Genomic DNA, 18,588 nt, shown 5'->3' with positions numbered 1-18,588 from the left:
GAGTGCTCATATTCCAGAGTCATTCTTCTGGAATCCACTAAAACCCACAAGTGGAATCTACTCATATGGTGGGGAAAGAAAAAGAATTTAGTAAGTAAGGAGCTGCTGGGCAAAAGGGTGAGGGAGAGGTGTGTGTTGTGAGGGACAGGGTTTAGAATCATTCAGGAGAAGGAAATTCAAGGTGAAAATGAGAGTCTGAAGGAGGTGGGCTGATAAAGGTCAGTCATTTTGAGGGCTGAGTTGGGGAATAGTGGGTAGTGAGTAAATAAGTGACCTAAGTTTACATTTAAAAAAATATATTTTATTGATTATGCTATTATTGGTAAATACCTATTTTATTAGATGGCTCCATTTTTTTTTTAATCTCTCTCTAAAGACAGCTCAACAAAATGTGTAGAGTCGCTTATTGCAGAGCTGGCCTCCAGCCTCATCCACTGATTGTTGGTTTTAACTCCTAATTTCCTCTAGTAACAGAGAAATGAAGGTTCTGCTTGCCTCTAGCTGTGCAACAATTTTTTTACTACCTCTGGAGACCAAACTATTCATGTGTAATTACCCTCCCCCAAGATCTCAATAGGGACATTGCTATCCCTTTTTTTCTATTCTATGTAGACTATTTGAGACAGAAAGCTTTAGACTTAGGCAGAGCTGCAAAACATCCCTGCTCATAAACTTAATTTGATTCACAACCATAAGCAACTCAACTAACCTCTTTAATTCTTATATTTCCTGCCTATAAAACCAGCATATTACTACTAATACCAAGCTCAGAGGGTGATTTCCAAGTTTAAAGCTGATTGCAAACACTTAACAATGTCAGCTCTCATTGTTGTCATTATTTTTTTCCTTTCCTGCTCTGGGAACTCTTATCTCTGTGCCCTGCAGACAGGCTGTGTGGCTGGTGATTTTAACTTTACATAATTCTCAGCAGGACATCAGTTCTCTCTTTTCTTGAACAGGTTGTTTCAAGGAAGAGATTGGTTCCAAAATATTTTTCTAATTGGATGTCTTGATGTATGGAGCAGATGTGGTTCAAGCATTTCTGGGATGTGTTTGGTTTTCAGATACCTGCTTTTTCAGTAGGGAAACTCTTTATCTAGGTTCTTCAAAATATTTGTTTTATATTTGTGAGGGTCTATATTTTTTTGGTCACCCCTCTGCATTTCCCAGTTTTCTGTGAATGAAAGACAAGTGCAAAAGAAAGGTCCTCCAAAGTCTTGGGTGACACTGATATGCAAGGGCAAATGCAACCTAGTGAGTAGAACACAATGCAGAAGTCTCCCAGCACTGGTGATGCCAAGATTGTGTAAGTGTACACATGTGTGAGCATGTGTGAAGGAAGTATGGCCCTAGTTCAGGGTGGAGGGAAAGGTCCCTCTGGTCTGGAACAAACTCTGACAGCAAGCAAGTCCAGTTCCCAGAAAGAGGAAGGAAAAAGACTAAGCAGGTTGTCTGGATTCTAAACAAGGGTCTTAAATATTTAGTTCTTTATTTTACTGTGGTAAAATCTCTTAACATGAGATATATCTGAACACATTTTAAAAATATACAGTATAGTATTGTTAACTACATTTACTAAATTGTTAACTGTTATTAACATATTGTACAGCAGATATCTAGAAATTATGCATTTTGCTTAACAGAAATTTTATGTCTGTTGATTACCTGCTCATTTTACTCTCCCTGCCCAGCCCCTAGAAAACACCATTCCACTCTTTGTTTCTATGTATATCATTGTTTTAGATACCTTAGATAAGTAAAATCATGCAGTATTTGTCCTTCTATGACTATTTATTTCACTTAGAATAGTAATCTTAAGGTTTGGGCTGAATGACGTTCCCCTATATGTATATACTACACCTTCTTAGACACTCATCTTTTAATGAACATTTAGGTTGTTTTTACATCTTCGCTATTGTAAATAGTGCTGCAATGAACACAAGAGTGCTAATATCTCTTTGAGATCCTAGTTTCAATTCTTTTGAATAAATACCCAGAAGTTGGATTGCTGAGTAATATGGTATTTCTACTTTTAACTTTTTCAGAACACTTCATACTCTTTTCCATAGCCATTGTGCTATTTTGCATTCTCATCAAACGTGTATAAGGGTTCCTTTTTCTCTACAATCCTGCCAATAGTTGTTATCATTTTTTTTTTTTTGTTTTTGATAATAGCCATCCTGACAGGTATAGGGTAGTATCTCACTGTGATTTTGATTTACATTTCTCTGGTGGTATGTGATGATGAGCACTTTATAATTTACCTGTTGTTCACTTGTGTATCTTCTTTGGGAAAACTTCTATGTATAAATCATTTAGCTCATTTTTATGTATATGCCCTGACTGGAGATTGAACCCACAACCTTGATGCCTCAGGATACATTCTAACCAAGTGGACTACCTGGCCAGTAGACCATATTTAAAATTTGGTTATTATTATTATTATTATTATTATTATTGCTATTGAGTTATATGAAGTCCTTATATATTTGGAAATCAATTCCTTATCAGATATATGGCTTGTAAGTATTTTCTTCCATTTTATAGGTTGCCTTTTTATTCTGTTGATTATTCCTTTGCTGAGCAGAGTCTTTTTAGTTTGATGCAGTTCCACTGTTTATTTTTTTCCTTTTATCCATTTTTCTATGTTCCTGGTAGTATATCCATGAAATCATTGCCAAGACTAACAACATAAAGCTTTCCCCTACATTTTCTTTTAGAATTTTTACTGAGGATTGAGCTTAAACATAGGGGAGAATGGAGAAATGGGGTGATGAAGGGGACTTGGGTAAGAGATGGGGAGGTTCCAGCTTGTTTGGGACAAAATTGTCTTTAACACACTTGTAATAACATAGCAGTAACAACAACAATAATTATTTACTGAGAGTCTGCTATGTGCCAGACCCTGTGCCAAGTGCTTTCCATACACAATATGTAAATATCCTGCTGTTCTTATGATAATTCTGTGAAGTAGGGGTGAAATTCAAACCTGGCTGACTCAAATTTTTCTGTGTGTCCAACTACTACTCCATGCTAATGTGGGTGAGAGTTTGGACTCACAACAGCAGAGACTGAATATGAGTAAGGGAATGGTTGGGTTGGATTGGTGGAATTGGCTTTGGGGCCATGTATGGCTGAGCCTCAGGTGAAAAGGGAAGTGCACTGGTGGAAAAACACAAATGGAGATGGCATCCACTAAAATATAATTGAGATTTTGGTGAGAGCTTATAAATTCTTCCCAAGGTGGATGGCTAACTTTTTTTTTTTATTGCTGTTCAAGTACAGTTGTCTCAATTTCCACACCTCCCCCCACCACTGCCTCCTGCCTCACCCACCCCCACCTCCTACCCTCAATCCTAACCTCCTTTGGCTTTGTTCATCTGTCCCTTATTCATGTTCCTTGAAGACCCTTCCCCAACTTTCCCCCATTATCCCCTCTCCCCTTTCCTCTGATCACTGTCAGTTTGTTCTTTATTTCAATGTCTCTAGTTATATTTTGCTTGCTTGTTTGGTTTGTTGATTAGTTTCCATTTATAGGTGAGATCATATGGTATTTTTCTGTCACTACCTGGCTTATTTCACTTAGCACAATAACTTTGAATTTCAACAACTGCAGACCTTACCCAAGACCACGTGTGTCTTTTGACAACCTCCTTAAGCACAATTTAAGTGCATGTTGAGTGCCCATTTGAGTTCACTCTAAGCTGGGAATCTAGACTTCCCTACATCTTCTCTCAGAAGCCTTGTAATAAAAACAATGAAGGAACTGAGGGTTGAGTCACTATGCATGGGAGCCTCTACCATCTTGGCCTCACTAAACATAACCAAGGCTCCTAGGATGGCAGCGTATTCATGTCGACAGAGAACAGGATGATCCCAATGCATTTCAGGGTCCTGGATGCTCTCCCTACTCTTCACTGTCTCTGACTACCTCCAGGATCAATCAGCACTTTCTAGAATCTTCTTCACCCTGGGTCCTTAGTTGGTCAAAAATCATTAGCTACTCTCTGTTGGAAGCTTGTCTTACTCTACACTGGTCCTCAGTTCACCATCTGAGCTGGAATCTTAAACTTTAAATAAAATCAAAGAATCTCTAGACTCCCACATGCAGGAAAGATGAGTTTCCTTGGGTTTACTACTCATCATGAGCATAGAGGTAAAGACAGACTTCAGTTGTGAATTCCCTCATCTTTTTCGTTCTTTCTGAGTAAAACTCTGAAAGATTCTGGGATGGAATGTTCAAAATTGCTTATCTTCATTTCAATTATTTTGAGTATTGTTTCCTGGAAACTTAAGCATTTTCCTTCCAACAAGTCTCTGTTAGATCATTGCTGATGTAAACACCAATTTTCAAAAGGCATCAGAGAAGTTAATTGTAGTGCAATTTCTAGTAAATTAGCCTCCATGCAAAGTGATTAATCTTTTGAAAATGTGGTATACATTAAGCTTCATAAAACTAAGACATCCTTAAATAATGGTAACCAAACATATGACCTTAGCGTGGGTTTGCAGTATTTGAGTAAATTAGAGGTTTAATTCAAACATGTCTCCTTTTGGTTTTTCATTTCCTCTGTGTTCTTTAGGATATTCTTGTTGCTACTTTAATTATCCTCCTTTTTTAGCCTGTCAATAATGACTTGGGCCTTGTGCTTCTGGCCTCAGGGTCAAATCCAAGGCTTACTCACCCATCTACTATTTCTATTTTCACCTTTATAATTAAAGCATCCTTAAATCTAACTTTACTATAAACAAAAGGATTCAATTAAGTAAAAATATATTTGGAGAGAAAATTAATTAATTCTCATGCTATGGAACAATAGACTATTCATTAATTTTTTCATTCAAAAAGTATTTATTGAGGATCTCCCCTAGGGATACATAAGCAAACAAAACAGAAAATATATATGTGATGCATAAGTCAAGCATTTAGTATGTTAGAAGGCTATCAAAGCCATGGAAAAATAGAGCAGGATGCAAGAATTTGGTAGTGTAACCTCATTTGAGGAGGAGTGGAGACCTCATGAGACAGGAGGTAATGGAGTGAGACAGACAGATGTCGCACAGATGAAAAGAATCCCAGACAGAACATAGAGCTGGTGCCAGTGCTCTGCAGTGGGGGCAAGCTTGGGATGTGTGGGGAAGAGGGAGGAGAAAAGTGTACATGGAATGGAGTGAGGATGGAGGGAATAGAAGGATGGAGGGCAATAAGAGATGAGGGGTGGCAGACCACAAGGGTTTTTGTCCATCATATAGAATTGGTTTCTATTGAGTGAAAGGTGATTTTGATCAGAAGAATGATTAAAAGTATCTTCCTGGTTTCTTCTTTGAAAATAGATTATAGGAACAAAAGAAGAACCAAAGAGATAAATTCAGAGGCTATTGCAATAATCCAGGCAAGAGATGGTGGTAGCTTGGATCTGTAGTGAGGATTACAGCAAGTGGTTACATGGTTGAGTTCTGAATATATTTGGAAGTAGATTCAATGGGACTTGCTGAAGGATTGCATTAGATGTACTGGAGAGAAGAGGTGTAAGAATATCCTCATGGGTTTTGATCTGTGTAGCTGTAAAGATGGGGTTTCCATCAACAAACATGGTAAAGGCTATTGGAAGAGCAGTTTTGTTTATGGGAAGAACAGAACTTTTGAGCAGTCTAGAATACAGAGAAGTGAAAGGAAGTGTCAAGTAGACAAGGAATATCTGAGTCTAAAGTTAAAAGGAAGAGTCTGGACAGCAGGTTTAACTCTGAGAGTATAATCAGCATACGGATGATGTTTAAAAACAGGAAACTGGATGACATAATATGGGGAATGCATGTAAATAGACAAGAAGTTCAAAGACCGAACTATGAAGTGGTTGGGGAAAAAAGAGATATAAAGAGCAGCCAGCAGGGTTTTGAAGAAAGATAGCAGAGAAATTGCTCAACTGTGACAGCAGCTGCCCAGAGCTCAATGTAAGGTCAATATTGAGGACTGACATTGGCTTTAGCAGTTACATGGAAGCAACTGGTGACACTGACAGCAATATAATACCATTATAATCTTAACTAGTTATTAACACATTGAAATGTAAAGAAACAAGTAATGTAGTGTTCCCAAAGTGGATTCAGAGTCTATAAAATTGTTTGCAAAACAATCAAGCAAACAAACAAAAGAAGAAAGAAAAACAAAAGAAAAGATTCTAAGTTAAAAACTTATTTTAACTCATGCTAAATTCTTAACATTTCTGTAGTGTTTTATATAGACAGATACAAATTTATCTTTTAGGGAAAGATGAATACCTCTCCCCAGGAAAGTTTTATAGGGAAAACAGTTCTCTTTTGTTCTCTTGTGGTATATCTTTTCACTCTTGAAGATTTCATCTAGTTCTAGGGGTTTAATTTCCTCTGCCTTACTATGTCTTCTGAACTTCAGAAGCAAATATCCCACTGATGACTTGACATTTCCTGTTGTATGTCTAACAGATATATCAAGCTGAGTATGTCCAAAATGATCTAATCTTACCCCCAAGCCTGTTCCACCTCTAATCTCCCCATTTCAGTAAATAACAATCCCCTTTGCTCAGTTTCTCAGGCCAAAACTTTGGGTCTTTGGTCATTGTCTCATACTTTATATTTTATCCATCAAGAAATTCTATCAGTAATACCTCAAATTATATCTAAAATCCAGCCTGTCTTACCACCTGCACTTCCACACCCTGGTCCAAGTCACCATCTCTTTCACCTGGATGAACACATAGCATCCTAACTTGTTTCCTTCTTTATTTGTTGTCCTCCTGAAAAGTATTTTCAACACGCAGTGTTCTTGCTTAAACCTATGTCAGGCCATGCCATTCATTGGCTTGAACTCTTCTAGTGGTTTTCATCTCACAGAATTGATGGCAAAGTGCTTAAGATGATTCATAAGGGCATGCATGATTTGGTCACCAAATGTCTCCAACCTGCTCTTTGTTTTCTACTATTTCTCCTTTCATTGAAGCCATGTGACACCCTGCTGCTCTTTAAACATCCAGGAATACTTCTCCTTTAGGGCCTCCATATTGCCTTTCCCTTCTGCCTGGGCTGTGCTTTGGCTGTTTATTAAATTTACCACCTTTCTAGTGAGCTGTCCCAGGTCACTTACCTAAAAGTGTACCTCTCCAACTCTGCTTTCTTCCCTCTTCTGTTTTCTTTTCCTTTCTAAATATGTCACCATCTAAATATTTTATAAATATTTTAAATTTATTTGTGCTTTATTGTCCTTCCTTTCCATTAGGCTATAAATTGCATGTTTAGAGGTGTTTTTGTCTTTGTTCTGTTTGGTACATTGGTATCCCCAGGATGAAAAACAGTGATGGACACCTAAGAAAAAAGTCCTCATTGGATGTTTGGTTTCAGCATTTGGCTCTTATAAGGCCAGCTGATGCAGAATTGATATGTACGATGATACTGATTATCAAAACCCTGAAATATTTTCTTACTGTTGAGTCAATAGTCTCTACCTCAGGAGCTCCCAATATCCTCCACTGCCTTTCCTTTGGACTTCTTCACAATGCAGAAACTGCAGGATCAGGCCCAGCTCTCTGGCAGTGGCTGGTGTCCTTATACATAGCCAATGCCTATGGTGTGTCGCTTCTTTCAAGTATTTCATGTGTCATATTTTCTCTCAGAAAAAACTACAAAAGGCTGGCTGATTGCTTTTTGTCTCAGAGGGAACAATTAAAATAAATTCAGAGGGATAATTATCAAAAGTTTTTTCTGAAAAAACAGACTGAAGAACTTGTTCTGGATAACTTATTCTCAGAATCATTTACAAAAATAACTGACAGTGTCCTCTAGATTATTTCTTATCGAAAGTTTGATGATAAAATTTGACAAGGCCTGTAGTGGTGATTTGTCATGGTATCTCATAAATGAATCTGGGTCTCTTGAATGAGATTTGATGATTATACTCACTCATGTAATCACCATCCCAATCAACATAGAAAATATTTCTTCTTCTAAGAAAGTTTCTTTCTACCCCCTTCCAATCAAATCCCCATGATCTCAACTACACATGTGATTTTTCCAGCATGATAAGTGCATTATCCTGTCATTGGACTTGTGTAAGTGTAATATGCAGTTAGGTATTCTTCTGTGTTTGGTTTCTTTTGCTTAGCATAACTTTTTGGAAAGGAGAGGCAGGGCTTAGTTAAGTTTTTATTTGCAACATGCCAAAACTTACAGCACATGATATTTTTGAGATATTTTCATGTTATATCAACAATTCCTTTCTTTTTATTGCTGAGCAGTTTTCAATGACTTTTCTTAATGCATTCTCCTGTTGATAGACATTTGGATTCTTTTCTGTTTTCAGAACTATGAATATAGCATTTATGAATATTCTGTTATAAATGTCTTATAGACACATGCTTTTAATTCTATTGGATATATCCTAGAAGTGGAATTGTTAAGTGACAGAATAGATGTTCTATAACTTTTTATTTTGTTCACCAGTTTACGAAGATATAAATGTACATGAAATGTAATGAATACATTTTAAGTGTACAATTCAATACAGTTTGACAGATATATGCCCTATGAAAACATCTTTTCAATTAAAATGTCATCCCATAAATTTATCTTATCTTTCTCTTCAGTTAATTGACCCACCTAATCATCTGTCCCAAGTGATCACTCAGCATAATGTTTCTGAAATTCATCCATGTTTCATGAACCAGTGGTTCATTTTTTATTGATGATTAGCATTTCATAGTATGAATATAAATTAGTTTATTCATTTATGTGGTAATGGTCATCAAGTTTCTACAAACATTTTTGTATAAGTGGTTTTGTGAGCAGAAGATTTTATGTCTTTTAGGTAAACCCTTAGGAGAAGAATTCCTGAGTTACATAGTAAGTATTTATCATAAACTTCCATCTATTTTCCTAAGTTGTTTATCATTTTCCACTCCCACCTGTAATATAGGGAGTTCTAGTTGTTTCAACATCCTCATCAACACCTGGTCTTGTCAGTCTTTATAATTTTAGTCATAAAGTAGAATCACACTGTGATTTTAATTATTTGCATTTCTTTAGTGACTAATGTATTTGAGCATCTTTTTCATGTATTTCTTGGATACTGATATATTTTCATTTGTGAAATCTCAGTTTATTTCATTATTTAACGAAGCTATTTTGTCTTTGTGATATTATGTATAAAAGTTATTTATCCCTGGCTGGGGAGCTCAGTGGATTGAGCGCGAGCTGGGAACCAAAGTGTCCCAGGTTCAATTCCCAGCCAGGGTACATTCCTGGGTTGCAGGCCAGAACCCCCAGCAACCGCACATTGATGTTTCTCTCTCTCTCCCCTCCCTTCCCTCTCTAAAAAATAAATAAATAAAATCTTTTTTAAAAAGTGAAGTTCTTTAAAAAAAGTTATTTATAAATTATACATACATATCTTTCATCAGATGTATAAATTTTAAGTATTTTGTCTGACTCTGTGACTTGGCCTATTCAAATTTTAATTATGTTTTTTGAGGACCAGAAGTTCTTAATTTTGATGAAGTCCAAGTTATTTATTTTCCTGTCATGATTAATGACTTTGTATCCAGTCCAAGAAATATTTGTCCTATTTCAAGTTATAAAGATTTTCTACTATGTAATTTACTATATATATAATCCATTTTGATTTTATTTTTGTGTATATAATGAGATAAAGATATTTTTCCATATATATAGCCAGTTTTTCCATCATCATTTGTTGAAAGCACTTTTTTTTCCCCATAGACTTATGTTGGTACTATTATTAAACAAATCAACTTATTGCCTACTTTGAGTTTATTTCTATACTTCTGATCCTTTGATTTGTATGTTGATCTTTATGTCAATACAACCCTAGTTTCATTATCATAACTTTATATTAAGTCTTAAAGTCATGTTGTGTAAGTTCTCCAATTTTATTCTTATTTTTAAGCTATTCTAAGTATGTTGGTTTTCCATGTAACTTTTATAATTCTCACAGAGAAATTATAGTTGATGATTCTAATACTGGAAAAATAAAGACTCAACTGATCAAGACTAATTAAGATGTGCAGGAACTAAATGAAAGATGTCAAATGCAGACCACAGCAATAGATGCTATGGAATTTACATGGGAGAGATTACCCAGGTCACAAAAAATTAGTCTCAAAGGGATCTTAGCTATAATTCAGTCATTTCACATATGCAAACACTTAAGACCAATGGCTGGTTTTCTTGCAGCCAGCACTTTTGTTTTTCCCTCCTGCCTGTCCTCAGTCCATAGCACTCATTCTGATCTGCTTGATGGTCACTTTCTTCTTGGCCCCTAACTTTTCCATGGGGTCTTTTGATGGTGATTTAGGCCTTATTTTACCATAAAGTAGAACAGAAGAGACAGGATTTTTTTTTTTTTTAAGATTTTATTTATTTATTTTTAGGGAGGGAAAGGAGGGAGAGAGAGAGAGAGAGAGAGAGAAAAACATCAATGTGTGGTTGCTGGTGGTTATGGCCTGCAACCCAGGAATGTACCCTGGCTGGGAATCGAACCTGGGACACTTTGGTTCCCAGCCCGCGCTCAATCCACTGAGCTACGCCAACCAGGGCTCGAGACAGGGTTTTAAGGGAGAATGTAAAAGCATGGTAGAAGATACATGGTATCTCTTTAGGTCCATATATAAAACCTTTTTTTTCCCAGGCCAATAACTCTACCACTTAATTAGTTGTAATGGCTCATTCAACAAACATTTTTGAGCAACTACCTTGTGTAGCCTCTGTTTCAGGCATATGAGTTATATCACTGGATAAACTGACTAAAATATCTTTTCTTTTGGAGCTCATACTTACAGAAAACAGAATATAAACAATAAACAACTGGCATAAGTAGAATGTTAGAAGGTTATGAGTGCTCTAGAAAAAAAACAGAGCAAGGCAAAGAGAGATAGAATGTGGAAGGGGGCATTACAATATAAAATGGATTGATCAGACACTTAAACAAATACCTGTATACCAATGTCTATAGCAGAACTATTCACAATAGTAAAAGATAAAAGCAACCCAAATGTCCATTAATAGATGAATAAATAAACAAATTGGTATATACATATACCATAATGTCATTCAACCATCGAAAGTAGTAAAGTACTGATACATGTTTCAACATGGGAAAACCTTGAAAACACTATGTTAATAAATGAGGCAAATCAGATGCAAAAGGCACTTATTGTGAGTCCATATATGAAAATATGAAATCTCATATATGGAATTTTCAAAAAAGGTAAATCCATAGAGACACAAAGCAGATTGTGGTTGTTAGGAGACAGGGGAATGAAGAAATGGGGAAGTGACTATTAAGTGGTATGGAGTTTTATTTGGGTTGATGAAAATGTTTTGGAACTAGATAGAGGTGGTAGTTTCAAAACAATGTGAATGTACTAAACGGTACTGAATTGTCAGTTTAAAATGGTTATTTTTATGTTACGCAATTTTTTTACCTCAATAAAAAAATATCAGAAGGAAAAACAGTAAAGACAATTGTGTAATCGAAGCAGTGACTTTGAAGAGGTGACAGGGGTCACCCTGTGGCTACCTGGAACGAGCCATACAAACAGAAGGAAGAACAAGTGCAGAGGAGGACTGGGTCTGGTGCATCTAAGGATTGTCAAGGAGAACCTAGGATTGTGGTGGAGGAGTCAGAGAGGTGATGGCTGGCCTCAGATTTCAAGAGTGTTCATAGATGCTGTAGGGTGTTTGCTTTTCTTTTGGGTGAGGTGGAAGGACATTGGGGGCCTATATGATTTGACCTGGATTTTAGCAGCATATCTGGAGGTATGAATACAGAGGACCCTCTGTATTCAGAAGAGTCTAAAGAGAAGCAGCAGTGGAAGCAGTGATAAACTTATTAAAATCCAGGAGAGAGGTGATGGTGACTCAGGCAAAAAAGGTGGCAATGCAGGTGGAGATAAGTAGATGTAGGTAGTATGTATTTTAAAGGTGAAACCCATAGAATTTTTCATGTCAGATATGTGAAGAAAAGAAGAGTCAGCTGTGTATGAAGAGTTTTGCCTTGAGCAGCTGGAAGGATGGCATTGTCACCATTCAGATAAGAAAGACTGTGGAAGAAGTTGCTTTCTTGGGGGTGGGGAGGGAGGGAGAGAGATTTGCAGGAGAGCAGAAGTTTGGTTCTGGGGACATTACGTCTTTGTTAATTCCAGTTAATTTTGAATATGTACCAGTTTCTTCTAGTTTTTTGAAAGGAAGAATTGGATGAGGCTCAAAGGTGGATGAAGGGAAGGAGCTGAGAGATGAGTACTCCTAGAGTTTGGAGTGTGGCAAAGAAGAATAAAAAAACATGTCCTTTGCCCAGGGTGGCACAGAACAGTACTGGGCCCACAGCCTTTTCCTGAGGCCCAGACCACTCTGTCTGATACCTCACACAGGATCTGAAATCCTGCTGTTATAAATATTATGCACAATAAGCACCTGTTGAATGATTAATTCTCCTGGGTGTTATTAAGCAAGTTAAATTCATGGTTATAAACATCTTGCTTGTGATTCTGCATGTTTTATTTTTCAGTAAAGACACTGACAGCCCTTTCCAATGATAAATCTTAAAGAGCACCATCAACCTCGTTGGAGAGACCTTCACTGTCATATGTCACAGAGCCGACTTGAATAATCTCAACAATCAGTTGCCAACACTTGCTCTAGACTGATACATTGAGAATGAGACTCTGGGTCTTGGCAGTTCTAACAGTTCTTATACATTTCACAGTTGCTACATTTAGTAAGTATTGCTTCTCAACTATAATTTAAAATTTTTTTAGTTAAGTAACTTCAAGAACATGTGCTTTGTTTTAAATAGCTTGTTTATAGTTGTTCCAGTTAAACTGTAACCTGGAAAAATCACTTATGCTCTACAGCCATTCTCCATCACAAATCTAAGAAAATCAATTCCTCATAAATATACCTTAATTTTAGTTTTATATATTCAAGTATGTTAACATTTAACAGGGTGATTGCCCATAGGAGGCATCATAAAAGTTGATTGAAAACATACTTTGTATAGTTAGACATGGCTGCTTTTCTACTGCAGCAGTTTGGGGGATCTGGCTTCAAATTAGTTCACTAATTTGTGGTACCCATTAGAACATTTCATACAAGATCTTAATCATTTACTTATTCTTTTCAGTTGAAATATCACAAAGTATGGCCCATTTCTCAATTTAATCCTAGAGAGGAATATCCTAGAATATAGGAACTATAATCTTTATATGATAATTTCAGGGTCATATTCATATGTTTTTTTATTTGCAGACAAGTCATCCTGGGGCCTGGAAAATGAGGCTTTAATTGTGATGTGTCCTAGACAAGGAAAATCTCAAAACCCTGTAGTATGGTTTTACTCAAAAACCAACAAAAGTGTTACTACTCAAAAAGAGAGTCGTGTATTTGCCTCAGGGGAACGTCTTAAGCTTCTCCCAGCCAAAGTTGAGGATTCTGGAATTTATACTTGCATTATCCGAAGGTAGTAGCGGCCACCATAATCTTTAGATTTTCTCTTTTCTGTAAGAATTGATCATCTGAGCTGCCCTCACTTTTCTTCCCTTTCCTAGACTTCTCTGGTACCACTGAATCTACGAAGTCATTTGACTAAAAGAGTACTTCTAGGAACACCATCAGGTTGGGGTGTAGGTGATTATGAACTAACTATTTGAATGGATAACTGCAGGGATTCATCTGTAGCCCAGTTAGAAAAGACCTAGTTTTCCTAGTGATCAAGAAAACTGAGACCAGTCACCCAGTTTGACTGGAAGTGAGATTTAAGCAGCACAAAGAACAGTAACCTATGCCCTGAGCATCAAGGAGGCCTATGGTTGGTACAAAAGAATAATTACCAGTGCCTTACATCTGAGAGGTCAGCTAAAGAAGGTTAGGTGAGATTGCATGCCTATAAATTACTCTACATACAAACTGTTAAATGTTTTGATTTTGTACCTGTTTTTGGTACATAGAAAATGTCAGGTGAACTACATAAAAAGGCAGGATGTGTATAATTAGGTGGCTAGGTTCTGAGGTCAGACAAGTTTCAGTTTGAAATTCATGCTGTCACTAGTTAGCTGTGTGTTGCCTGAAAGTTACTCCTGTGTCCTTTAATTTCCTCATCTGTAAACTTCATATATTAATATAACTCAGTTAAAATCATTGTGGGAATAAATGAGGTATTGTTAATATCATGAATGGTACATAGTAAATTCTCTATAAATGCTAATTATCTTTATTATATTGGGTTATTGGCATTACAGTAGATGTATGAAAAAATGGTGAGGGAGTCTTTTTTAGGGGCTGTTGTAAGGGTTATGTTTTATCTCAAGTTTAATCAAAGTATTTAAAATCCTAGATTTTAATGATTATTTTTAAATGAGACAAAGCCACTATCATTTTACAGAGAAAAACAATAATTAGTAAAAGATTTGGATAAAGTCATTGCATAATGCTAAATAACTTTCAAAAAATTGTTTGACTTTTTAATAGTCCCACCTTCATTAAGACTGGATATGTGAATGTCACTATATATAAAAAACAACCAGATTGCAGTATTCCAGATGACATGATATATTCAACAACCTCTGGATCAGAAAAAAATTCCAAAATATTTTGTCCTACCATTTACCTCTACAATTGGACAGCACCTGTTGAGTGGTTTAAGGTAGAAGAAATTTGGAGAAAATAAATGAAAATTACACAAAATAGATGGAAGTAAAGAATTACTGCAAATGGCATGGCATTTTTTTTACATTTCAGAATTGTAAAGCTCTTCGAGGATCAAGGTACTATACACATAAGACATATTTGCTTATTGACAATGCAACTAGCAAGGACACAGGTGATTATACATGCAGATTTATGCACAATGAAAATGGAGCCAGTTACAATGTGACAGCAACCAGATCATTCACAGTTCATGGTAAGCTACTGAATTTAACAAAATAGAATATTTGCTAAAAGATAAGGTGGGAGGAATAGAGCCCTTCTTGTTGATTTTCCTGTACTTCATCCTCCTGCCAATAATTCCTCCTGCCTCATTTTTGTTTGCACATTATCTACTATGCCACTATAAAAATTTAAGAAATTTCAGAGGGAGATTGTGCAGCTAATTCAAAAGCATGCATTCTCTCCTTTTTTACCTAATTTTTCAAAGATATTGTGATCTGAATACTAATATAACTTTTTTAACTGGCAGACAACTCTTTGAAGAGCAAGATTAACTTTTCTTCTCCCAATTTCTTGGCAAAGATTCTGTAAATAGAAAAAAGTCCATTTGATCTCCACTATAACTCACTGGATTAGAAGTTGAGTGAGGAACTTTATAAAGATACATAGGCATTACTGAGTGGTTTTCAATCCTGATTTGCAATACTTTCAACATCCTTAAAGACCTCAAGTAGGCCACTTAATTCTATTTTTTTTAATTTACTTTAAGTTCTATAAAAGCCCATTCATGGGAAAGACTTCACAATCAAGAGTATCACATCTACAAAGAGTCAGGGTCTTCTTAGACTAGCTTGAACAATGGATATAGAGGAAGCAGCGCCTCTGTGTATGGTAGATTTCTGAGGGCAAAGCAACAGTGGAGAAAAGTTTTGCTTGGAGTTTTTCAAAGCTCCACTGCCGTAAAATGAACATCAGCAGACCACATTTCTATTAATGTCTCTCACTGATTCACAGCAAAATTCACAAGGGTTCTTAATCATAGTATCCTAACATCAATGGGAACCAAGGGCTGTGGGAATGCACCAGTGGTCCAGAGAGTCCCTTTTCATAGTCTTTAGGCATCAGGACCATAGGAAATTAACATTTCTGAATAGTGTGGGCCAGTGTGGTAGAAAGCTGTGAGCAGAAGTGTGAAGATATGTGTTTTTCATTCTCATGTGTCTTTTGAACTCTTCTTCCTGTAGCATTATCCCCTTTCTGTAGCATTGTAGTTTTCTAACAATTGTAAGGTCATACAATTAATTTAATGTGTTGGACTAGGTTTTGTTTAATGAAATAAAAGAGATTAGAAAATATCAAAGAGCATCCTAGGTATAGTAAGACAAAATACCACTTTAAAGTTTTTGTTTCATTTGTGTGTGTCTGCATCTGTGTGTGTGTACGTATTTATTGTTGTCATTGTCAGAAAATTTGAGAAACATTGTTATGAAATAGGATAGAAATATGAAAATATAGGTTTTACATTGATGATCATAAAAATTCTGTTTTGATATTTATATTCTCTATTTGTTTTTGATTTAAGAGGAGAAAAGCTTTTCTTTGTTTCCAGTAATTATAGCACCACCACAAAATGAAACAAAGGATGTGGAAATCGGTAAGAAAGCTTTAAAAATGCTGTTAATGTTGCCTGGAAAATACTTCCCTCTGACCCTTGGTCTGAATTCCCCAAGTAGAGATCAAGCAATGAGGATAGAGGATCTTGAGGGTTCAATGAGATGTCAAGGGTAGAAACACTTGCCTTGAGCACTTGCACATTTCAGGAATATGTGGTCATAGCAATATACAGCATTTACACTTGTACTGCACTTTGTAACTCATGTGCCATTGCCACTTCTATCCATGAGGTAGAAATTGTTCCCACTTTAAACTTGTGGATACTTAGGCTCAGACAGGATGGATGACATGTGCAAGGCTGTAAATAATCAATGACAGAAGGATGAGAATCCAGACTTTCTGACTCTATCCATCTCTTCCTTTCTTGGTTCCTTACTAGAGGTGTGATACAATTCAAAGTTTTAGCATGTGGACTATACTCTCATGACCTAGTCTTCACCTGCAACCTGGCCAATGTACGCCTGTTAACCCATGTGCCCCATGTTCTCATCATACTGACTATCTCATGGCTCTTATGCTGACATGCAACATTTCCTCATTCTTGCTTGCTTTTGCCCATGTTGTTCCCCCCTCCCTTCTCTCAACACTCAGTGCAAATATCACCTCCTCTGTGAAATCCCTCCATACCACCCTCCTTTACTGCCTGAGAGCATGATCAGAGCCTCTTTTTTATTGGAGTCCAAGGCCACCATATATACCTGTGCAGTGTGGCAGCTCGGTTCCTTGCAATGATTTCTTCTCCTGTGTTTCCACATCACTTGTCAATCTTTCTACCAGTATGTGAAAATATCTTGTGTTCTAATTGTTAATGTTTATACCCTTGTCTCCTTTGGGGAGATGCTGAGCCCCTTATCCCACTTCAGACACCCAATTGTAGAACTGGGAGCTCAGGGCTCACAAGGGGGTGGCTCAATGCACATACTTGTGCTTCCAGCTTCAGGAATGCAGCCTCATACTTCAGGTTGGAAAGAAGCAAGTCTCAAATTAAAGGAGTTGGAAAAGAGAAGGAGGGTTCTTGCTGGACAATTAAATACTAGGATGGTAGCCTGGTCAGGGAAAACAGTTTTACTTGTTAGAAAGAGATAAAACATGTATTCAAAAGGAGGAGAAATGTGTGAAGGAGAGCAGTTAAAAAGAAATTCTAATTTATAGTAAAGAGTAATACTACATTATAATGTGGGATTGGTGAAGCTTGAGTCATCTGTCTCTTTGGTTTCCTCTCCCAGTGAGAAAGGAGAGGGGAGTTGAGCTTCAAACCTAATTTTGAGTGAAATAAAGATAATAGAGGAGAGGAGGAGGCAAAAAAAAGGGGCATACAAAAGTGAAGGTGCTAAAAATGGGGACGGGAAACAACAATCAATTCCTGGCACACACTAGGTGATCAGCAATTATTTTGCATTAAATTAAATACTATTTGCAGAATTTAATTTTACTGGTGAATTTCTTTACTTCTCTTCTAGGAAAAACAGCAAACATTATTTGCTCTGCTTGCTTTGGGAAAGGCTCTCAGCTCATGTCTGCCGTCCAGTGGCAGGTTAATGGAAGCATAATTGGGAACTCCGGTGAAGCAAGAATTCAAGAGGAGCAAGAGCAAAATCAAAGGTATTCTCACACTGAAGTTAAAACACCTCCCACACAATTGCAACTGCTGAGTAAGCACTGAAAGTAACCAGTTGCCTTCTTAGTTCTAGCAATGAGCTGACTTGTCGAAGCACCATTTTAAGAATAGCTGATGTAAGAGAAGAGGATTTGTTGCTGAAGTATGACTGCCTGGCCAGGAATTTTTATGGCTTGAGAAGGCACACCATAATACTAAGGAGGAAAAAGCCAAGTAAGGAGTGTTTCTGAGACTTTGGTCACCTGAGTTCCTTGTGTGAGTTATAAGCTGAAATCATTTTCTTAGAGAATGAGATGTTGCCTTATGGTTCCAGGAGGATACATCAAAACAGAGGAAGTGGGCCAACAAATAAAATGTGCTTCTCCTCTTGAGAACACTGGCCTTCTGCAGTAACGTCTCCTCAGACTGTTTCTGTTTGTCTGTTTGCCTCACTATTGCTTTACTTCTTTCTTCTACTTCTCCCCTCTCCTGCCCTCCTCCTCTTCCTTCCTCTTCTTCCTCCTCCTCCCCTTGTGCCCCCCTCTCAATCCTCCTGCTGGTTCCTCTTTAATACCCATCTGCTTCCTTGGTCTTCCTTTTGCTTTCTCATTTCATTAGACCTCTCT

General features: G+C 36.9%; 1 protein-coding gene across 1 annotated transcript in view; it reads left to right on the top strand.

Annotated features, from left to right (window-relative positions):
- Positions 1-18,588, top strand: part of IL1RL1 (interleukin 1 receptor like 1) — a 35,127-nt gene that overhangs the window by 365 nt on the left and 16,174 nt on the right. Inside the window, exons 2-8 of the mRNA XM_028516791.2 lie at positions 12,554-12,763; positions 13,294-13,504; positions 14,512-14,686; positions 14,782-14,944; positions 16,274-16,345; positions 17,826-17,967; positions 18,051-18,196. Of these exons, the coding sequence (XP_028372592.1) occupies positions 12,703-12,763; positions 13,294-13,504; positions 14,512-14,686; positions 14,782-14,944; positions 16,274-16,345; positions 17,826-17,967; positions 18,051-18,196 (970 nt within the window). The 5' untranslated portion in view covers positions 12,554-12,702. The remainder of the gene's footprint in view (positions 1-12,553; positions 12,764-13,293; positions 13,505-14,511; positions 14,687-14,781; positions 14,945-16,273; positions 16,346-17,825; positions 17,968-18,050; positions 18,197-18,588) is intronic.

This window comes from Phyllostomus discolor, chromosome 6 (assembly GCF_004126475.2).
Source record: "Phyllostomus discolor isolate MPI-MPIP mPhyDis1 chromosome 6, mPhyDis1.pri.v3, whole genome shotgun sequence".
Lineage (NCBI taxonomy): Eukaryota > Metazoa > Chordata > Mammalia > Chiroptera > Phyllostomidae > Phyllostomus > Phyllostomus discolor.
This window is presented reverse-complemented; position numbering and strand designations above follow the sequence as displayed.